The following is an 8,685-nucleotide window of genomic DNA, read 5'->3' on the forward strand; positions in this document are numbered from 1 at the left end:
TGTGGATGTCTGTGTAAAGGAGAGCTCAACGTTAGCAAAACGAATGTTGATGTCTGTGTAAAGGAGAGCTCGTAAAGAAGAGCTCAACATTCGCAAAAAGAATGTGGATGTCTGTGTAAAGGAGAGCTCACTGTTAGCAAAACAAATCTGGGTGTGTCTGTGTAAAAGAGAGGTCAACGTCAATAAAACAAATGTGGATGTCTATGTCTGTAGCACCGACATGAGCCAATGGGAGAAGTGCCATTTGTGAGGGGAGATAATGTTTGTGGATCTGGACATGAAAGGTGAGATAACCATCCCTCTCTTCCCCCCCTCTACCCCCAAGAAAACAACAAGCTCAAAATGAATTAATTCCAAATGCTGATCTGCCTACAGGAGCAGTGACCATTCTACGCAACATAGACAACATCAACTTCAACTTGCTGATGAGTGGCAAGATCTGCTATGATGAAGTGTCGCGTGTCAAGCGTGTGGCACGGTTAGGGAGCGTGTGCCTACCAGCCATCATGCGAGACATGGACAGCTACCGCCAGCAGCTGAAGGAAATGGCAGCTGTCAATGGCCTTCACCTTGTCCACCCAGTGCACGAGCCACCCAGGGCCTACGTTCAGCGCCTCAAGGAGCGACAAGCAGGGATGCGTCGAAGAAGGAAGGTGAGAAAGGGCAAAAAATTACGGTCATCTCCTTCAAAGATTTCAAACTCACAGTCTGAGGGGTCCAAGACATCCTCTCAAACCTCTGCACAGTCAACAGAATCTGATAGAGCAATAAAATATCCAGTTCTAGATCATATACATTCCAGTTATGGAGACCATGTTTCCAGCACCAGTGGCAAAACGTCTGCTTCAGACATGAAGGATCCCTCTTCTGGCACTGCCGACATGGATTCTCTGGCTCCCTGCACAGCTGCAGCGTCCCTGTCTTCCTGTCAGGTGGACTGTGCTGGTGCTGAAGACTCTGTCCCCCACACTGACAGCTCTGGGTCTGGGGGTGGTCAGCATTCACAGCATGCACACAGCTGCACTGAGGAAGATTCACAACAGCCCTGTCCTCTCTTGAGAAAGAAACGACCGCACACTGCAACTGAGATTCTCAAACCCAGATTACCGCCTCTCCGTCAAAGTAGCTCCCAAAAATGGCACTCTGTTTCCAAAGAAAGTTTGTTTTGTTTACATAACGAGGGAGTTAGTCCATCAGACATGTTTGTGGGAAGTGAGGTGGCCATCTGTGGGGACTTCATGTCTGTGGACGACCTCAGTGATAGTGAGGAAGGGATGCCATCCCCGTCCCCACCCCCCACACCCCCAGGTGGCTGCAGTTCATGGCAGCCCCTCCCGTCCATCAGCCCTGGCGCCCCGAGCAGAGCAGGAGCATCGGCTGGCAGAACCAGAGTCCTGCCTGCCCGGCACTCCCCCTCCCCCTTCCCTCACCGCAGGGCTGGCACCGGCCACACATGCCCCTCCCGCCCCTCCACTGCCGACAGGGTCAAAACAAAAAAACCCAAAGCATTCAAATAACATGTTTTTCTCTCCCCTCTCTTTCGGGTTTGGGACAGGGTTGGAAGAATTCTCACGGGACATTGTCCTCAAAACAGAACTCACAACACTTTAACCACTTGGCTTTTGTGCCTTTTATGCCCATCACATGGCATCAGGTTGTTGAACAAATACATACAGTTCTATCTAACGTTCCATTTCTGTTGTTGTACACACATAGACCACACATAAGAAATCTTTAATTACAATAATACGTAAATTGACAAGATGGTAAAAACTTATTTTTCCAATTAAAAAAAACAAACTTATTTTTTTACAGCGTAAACCATGATTTAACAAATTCACACCTGTTATCTAATGCTTCTGTCGTAGCCTTCAGTGAAGAAATGAAACATTTTTCATACTTATTTTTCAAGCGTTAACCATGATCAAACAATTAAACACCAAATATTTGATGCTTCTGTCATGGCTTACAAGTTACAGTAAAGAAATAAAATATATTTTTTCAAGGAAAAATCTATTTGTAACTACACGTGTACATTTCACAGTGTTTGTGTTGTTGAGAAAGGCAGTTGTGCTGACTGTGAACTGGTGTGGTTGTTTTGCTGGGGACTGCTGTTGTGCACAGTTCATCAGTTGTGATGTTCTGGTTGTGTCAGTTTGCCTGCCGCTTTCTTTACCCTGCACAGAATGTTTGCCTAATGTGACATATGTTTTTTTTTCTGGTTCTGATTTCAGTTGCTGACATGTTGTTGGCCACATTGAAATGTGTAGGTCAGCACTGGGAAGTCTCTTTGCTCCTACACAATCCATCTGTGTTTGGCTTTCAGTTTTTTTTGTTTTTTTATCTTTTATAGTACAGTGTATATCTGCTGTGCTTTGTTATTTTGTGGTGCTTTTACTTCATTAGCTACTAGTGATGTAACTTAATAATCAAGCTTACTGGTTTAAACACACAGTCTAACATATTGTAGGATCAGTCACCGTTCACTGGTTTTTACCTTCAAGTATTCTGAATTTCATTTCATTGCAGTAATGCAACTAACAGCAGATGATTAGTTGAATGGCAACTACCTATTGTGGTACGAGTGTTTTCTTTCTTTGTGCTTTGTTAAGTTGTTTTCTTGATATCAATCAGTATTTTTCTAATTTTAATTCTGTCACAAAATAGCTAATGAAAAATATATTACACTTTTTAATATGTAATTTTGAGTTAATTTTGTTATCTATCTTAGATATCAAAGTAGTTGTAAATTTGTAGTCATTCATTAGTGAGTCATTTTCATACCTATTAAAAAACAACAACCTATTTTAGATATCAAAGTAGTCATAAATTTGAAGTCATGCAGTTGTGAGTCAGGTTTGTTACCTATTTTGAATATCAAAGTATTTGTAAATTTGTAGTCTTTTCAGTTTTTCTTTTTGTATTTGCAAGTAGCACATTAAATAATGGGGGTTAAATACAAAAAAAACAAAGCCATGTTTTCTACTAGAGAGAGCAAAGACACAGTAGGTGAACCTGACTGTAAAGTGGTGCCGAGCTGCTTTGAGACAAACAGTAAAGTGGAACTTGTTTTTCCTTTCTTTGAGTCTTCATATTTCATCTTATGAACAGGGTATAAAAAAAAGGGTTTGACTGCCTGGGTTCTTTCAAAACAGGATACAAAAAAACAAGAGGAAAAAATTATGAACCCATTTGGGAGAGGAAAAGTTGAGTACTTCGACTCATAGAGTCTTCAAAGCAACAGTCTTTGAAGACTTTAATAATAATAATAATAATGGATACTTATATAGCACACTATCCAGAAATCTGCTCTAGGTGCTTTACAAAAACGCTTTTGTTAACATAAAACATTATATCTATGTTACATACACACACCAAAATGTGACTACACACACACACACACACACACACACACACGCTGCATACATACATTTTAACATACATGTGTATCTAACAGCTACCCTAACACATACGCACACATAAGCAGGCACAAACTTACATAAACACACGCACACACAATACACATTCATATACATGCATGTAGTTATGTACACATACATATGTATACACACATAGTCAAGCACAGCTAACGCAAAGGAAGTGGACCTGCCACAACTGAACTTATTGCTGAGGGAAAAGGTGAGTTTTGAGACGAGATTTAAAAGATGCGAGGGAATCAGAATGACAGAGGTTATCAGGGAGCTTGTTCCACGTCTTTGGCGATTGAAAAGAAAATGATCTGTGTCCATAGGTCTTACTTCTGACGTGAGGTATCCTGAGAAGTCGAGTATCAAGTACTCAACTTCTCCTCTCCCAAGTGGGTTCATAATTTTTTCCTCTTGTTTTTCTGTATCCTTTCATCTTATGAATGCTCAGTTCAAAATGAGTTGGAACACAAGAAATGGTGGTTTTTCTCCAAATATCAAAGCAACCATTTTATTGTCCACTTTTTCATTTGTGTCTTCATCTCCAAGACTGAGCGACTGGTGGTCTCCGTTGTTGAAATTTGTGTATTTTTCTCATCAATTTTATGTTGACTTACTTGCAGTCCAGCTAGAATTCAACAAACAAATCACAAGTCACAGGAGGGGGAGGGGGTTATGAGGGGTCAGGGGGTCAGGGGTCAACGCAAATAGCAGTAGATAACAATAGTCCTACGTCTGAATGACAGTTTCTTTTCTAAACAAACAGCGACCAGAACACATTTTATCTTAACCACCAGTACCCAAAATTCCAGTGTTTGACTAATCTATTGAAATAGAAATTAAGCAATTTGACCAAGCTGTTAAAAACAAGGTATAAGTAAGAAGCACTTGTTTCAATGTATGGAAATGATTATATGGAGTAGCAAGTACCTACTGTAAATGGTCATGAGGTTCAGGCATGTAGTCACTTCTTCTTCTTCTTCTTTGTTCGTGGGCTGCAACTCCCACGTTCACTCATATATACACGAGTGGGCTTTTACGTGTATGACCGTTTTTACCCCGCCATGTAGGCAGCCATACTCCGCATTCAGGGGTGTGCATGCTGGGTATGTACTTGTTTTCATAACCCCACCAAACGCTGACATGGATTACAGGATCTTTAACGTGCGTATTTGATCTTTTGCTTGCGTATACACACGAAGGGGGTTCAGGCACTAGCAGGTCTGCACATCTGTTGACCTGGGAGATCGGAAAAATCTCCACCCTTTACCCACCAGGCGCCGTCACCGAGATTCAAACCCAGGACCCTCAGATTGAAAGTCCAACGCTTTAACCATTCGGCTATTGCGCCCGTCAGGCATGTAGTCACATTTTGCTTCCTGTTCTTTCTCCTCCTGTAGAGCCACAATGAGGCCAGCTCACGTGTGCTGTGTAGAACCATTGCTTCTTGGCATAGGCTGCTTTGTCCTGTGAAGTGCCGTGCTTGTTAGTAGTAGCAGCAGGCTAGAGCAGTGTGCAGTGTGGCAGGATACTAGACCTTGGAGCTGTGAGTTGTCGTGCCCACACAACTGGTGTGGGTCTCTACAGCTGTCTGTCATCTGTCTGCTTCCACCCGACTGTGGGTGAAATAACAAGGGAGGTGCCAGAGTTGCCTCCACCTTACTGTAGGTGAAATAAATAATGATTGTGCGGTCATGATTGTGTTGTCATGACAACTTGATCATGATTGTGTGGTCATGATTGTGTTGCCATGGTTGTGTAGACATGATTGTGCAGTCATGATTTGTGGACATGACTATTTGATCATGATTGTGTGGGCATGATTGCGTGGTCATGATTGTGTTGCCATGATTGACCAGTCATGATTGTGTGTGGTCATGGTTGTATAGTCATAAATGTGTAGTCATCATTGTGTGGTCATGATTGGTGGTTTTGATTGTATGGCCATGCTTGCGCAGTCATGATTGTGTGGGCTTGATTGTGTGGTTATGACTGTGTGGTCATGATTGTGCAGTCATGACTGTGTTGTCATTATTGTGTGATCATGATTGTGTGGTCATAACTGTGTAGTCATGATTGTGTGGGTTTGATTGTGTGGTTATGACTGTGTGGTCATGGTTGTGTGGTCATGATTGTGTGGTTGTGATTGTGGTCATGACTGAGTAGTCATGATTGTATGGCCATGATTGTGTGGTCATGATTGTATGGCCATGACTGAGTAGTCATGATTGTATGGCCATGATTGTGTGGTCATGGTTCTGTAGTCAGTATCACCTCCGGTCCTGTAAAGTGTTCACATCAGAGACAGTACACAGGCAGAACCAGGCATGTCTTCCATTCTGATTTCTTCACAGACATAAATAATGCTGTTCTGTTGATAACATTTCTCTGAGACCTCATCATTAATTCCACAGGAAGATTCAGTCTGATGGTGCAGTCACAGTGACACCCCAGGTGTGTAGTGTTAAGATAAACTGTCAATGTTGTAGAAAACAATGCAGACTTGTTTCAACTTGTTCTGTTACTGCACAGACTGAAAGATATGTAATCTGGTCAGACATTAAAATAAAATCACCCTCATACCCCCCCCCCCCTCCCCCCACCCACACACAGATGTATATGGCAATGTAAGACAATCATTTTGGGTGAAACCATGCTATTTCTGTCAGAGAATAGCTTGCATTTAGTTTGCAGCACATATTTGTCAACTTTTTTCTGGAATGTTTATCTTAATGCTTCGAACAAAACGGAAAACGGCACAAATATTCCATACTTTCTACAATCTGTAAAAATCATGTCTGTACATATTCCTTTTATTTATTATATCCTCATGGCATATATATGTACCGGTAGTTATTCTTACACATTTTGGGTGCTGAATTTTGAAGTCTCGTATGTGTTGGTAGACTTGTGGTTGCTGTGTGTTTTGAAACAATGATAGTTATAAAGTGTTTGTTTTGCTGTGCCTGTCACAAAGTGGAATGAAGACAGACTTTGTCCATTTAACAGCTGAAGCTAAGGTCAGATCTCTATACAATGTGTAGACTGTCCATTCAACAGCTTAAGGTCAAGGTCAGATCTCTGTACAATGTGTAGACTGTCCATTCAACAGTTAAAGTTCAAGGTCAGATCTCTATACAATGTGTAGACTGTCCAGTCAACAGCGTAAGTTCAAGGTCAGATCTCTATGCATTGTGTAGACTGTCCAGTCAACAGCTGAAGTTCAAGGTCAGATCTCTATACAATGTGTAGACTGTCCATTCAACAGCTTAAGTTCAAGGTCAGATCTCTGTACAATGTGTAGACGGTCCATTCAACAGCTCAAGCTAGGGTAAGATCTCTGACTTTGTACAAGGCTTGTGCAGGTCCACATCTAGACAATGATTATCAGAAAAACACAAATACTCTGACTCAAATAACAAAGAAATACGTTCATATAATCTGTTTATTTTGTGTTGCATTTAATCATAGTTGTTGCTGTGTGTATGCTAGCTTATTGTTTATCTGTTAACTGAGGTAAGGACTCAGATCAGATAATAGGTGTGAACAGGTGCATGTGTGTGTGTGTGTGTGTGTTTGTGTAAGGGTGCCTAGGGTCACACTGTTTACATAGGGCGCCTAGGGTCACACTGTTTACATAGGGCGCCTAGGGTCACACTGTTTACATAGGGCGCCTAGAGTCACACTGTTTTCATAGGGCGCCTAGGGTCACACTGTTTACATAAGGCGTCTAAAGTCACACTGTTTACATTGGGTGTTTAGGGTCACACTGTTTACATTGGGTGCCTAGTCACACTTGTTTTCATTGGGTGTCTAGAGTCACACTGTTATCACTAGGTGTCTAGAGTCACACTGTTTACATTGGGTGCCTAGGGTCACACTGTTTTCACTAGGTGCCTAGGGTCACACTGTTTACATTGGGCGCCTGAGTCACACTGTAACCGAGTGGTAAAATCACTCAACAGGAATGATCTCACATGTGTTTGTCTCATTTTGTTTGATCAGTATTTTTACTATGAGCAAATGTTGACATGATTTTTTTTTTTTTTTTTTTTTTTTTTTAAGCACAGTTTCTATGCAAATTCTGTTCAGTCTTGCCAAACAAGCAGCACCACCTTTTTCCCAGAGTTGGTGAAATGGTCTGGTCATTGTTTCACTATCATGAAGCTCAAGGTGATTTGTGTGTGTGTGTGTGTGTGTTCACTTCACGTCCATCACATCAATTCATTTCAGCTTGTGGCCATGTTTTATATGGAATTCATAGAACTTTGGCTGTGATATGTTCACACTTTAAAAAAAAAATTGTTTACCTCTGTAGTGTGTGTTCAGGTATTTTTCACGTACCTCAATAAATAGTGTGTAAACACGACCAGCTTCATGTCGTTTGATCTGACTTCTGTTGTTGTTTTTTTCAACTGTAAGTTCACTGTTCATGTGTGTGATGGATGTGGGTGGTGTGTGTGATGGGTGTGTGTGTGTGTGTGTGTGTGTGTGTGTGTGTGGTGGGTGTGTGTGTGGGTGTGGGTGTGTTTGTGTGTGATGGATGTGTGTGTGTGTGTGTGTGTGTGTGTGATGTTCATATAATGGGTGTATGTGTATGTAAACATGTGAGTGTGATGGAATGGTCTGTGTGATGTGTAGCAGATGACTGCATGCAGACAAGAGTGCCGTGTGGACAGTGTCAGAGGTCTGTGTACTGCAGTGCAACCACACCTGATTATGTACTACACACCTCACACATCTCCCTTACACATGATGTCAGCACAGTGCCAGAGGTCTGTGTACTGTAGTGCAGCCACACCTGTTGTATGTACTGCACACCTCACACATCTCCCTTACTCATGATGTCAGGACAGTGCCAGAGGTCTGTGTACTGTAGTGCAGCCACACCTGTCGTATGTACTGCACACCTCACACATCTCCCTTACACATGATGTCAGGACAGTGTCAGAGGTCTGTGTACTGTAGTGCAGCCACACCTGTTGTATGTACTGCACTTCTCACACATCTCCCTTACACATGATGTCAGCACAGTGTCAGAGGTCTGTGTACTGTAGTGCAGCCACACCTGTCGTATGTACTGCACACCTCACACATCTCCCTTACACATGATGTCAGGACAGTGTCAGAGGTCTGTGTACTGTAGTGGAGCCACACCTGTCGTATGTACTGCACACCTCACACATCTCCCTTACACATGATGTCAGGACAGTGTCAGAGGTCTGTGTACTGTAGTGCAGCCACACCTGTCGTATGTACT

At 42.3% G+C, this 8,685-nt stretch overlaps 1 protein-coding gene across 3 annotated transcripts in view; it reads left to right on the top strand.

Annotated features, from left to right (window-relative positions):
* LOC143298012 (microtubule-associated tyrosine carboxypeptidase 1-like) overlaps window positions 1–8,134 on the top strand; it is a 14,158-nt gene extending 6,024 nt beyond the window's left edge. Inside the window, exons 5-7 of one of the 3 annotated variants that reach the window (XM_076610664.1) lie at window positions 376–653; window positions 2,235–2,270; window positions 8,067–8,134. In XM_076610664.1, the coding sequence (XP_076466779.1) occupies window positions 376–653; window positions 2,235–2,261 (305 nt within the window). In that variant the 3' untranslated portion in view covers window positions 2,262–2,270; window positions 8,067–8,134. Of the gene's footprint in view, window positions 1–375; window positions 3,271–8,066 lie in introns of those variants that run through there. The other 2 variants (XM_076610662.1, XM_076610661.1) reach the window with 2 other exon arrangements.
* The last annotated feature ends 551 nt before the right edge of the window (window positions 8,135–8,685 follow it).

The sequence above is a fragment of the Babylonia areolata genome, chromosome 23 (genome assembly GCF_041734735.1).
Source record: "Babylonia areolata isolate BAREFJ2019XMU chromosome 23, ASM4173473v1, whole genome shotgun sequence".
Lineage (NCBI taxonomy): Eukaryota > Metazoa > Mollusca > Gastropoda > Neogastropoda > Buccinidae > Babylonia > Babylonia areolata.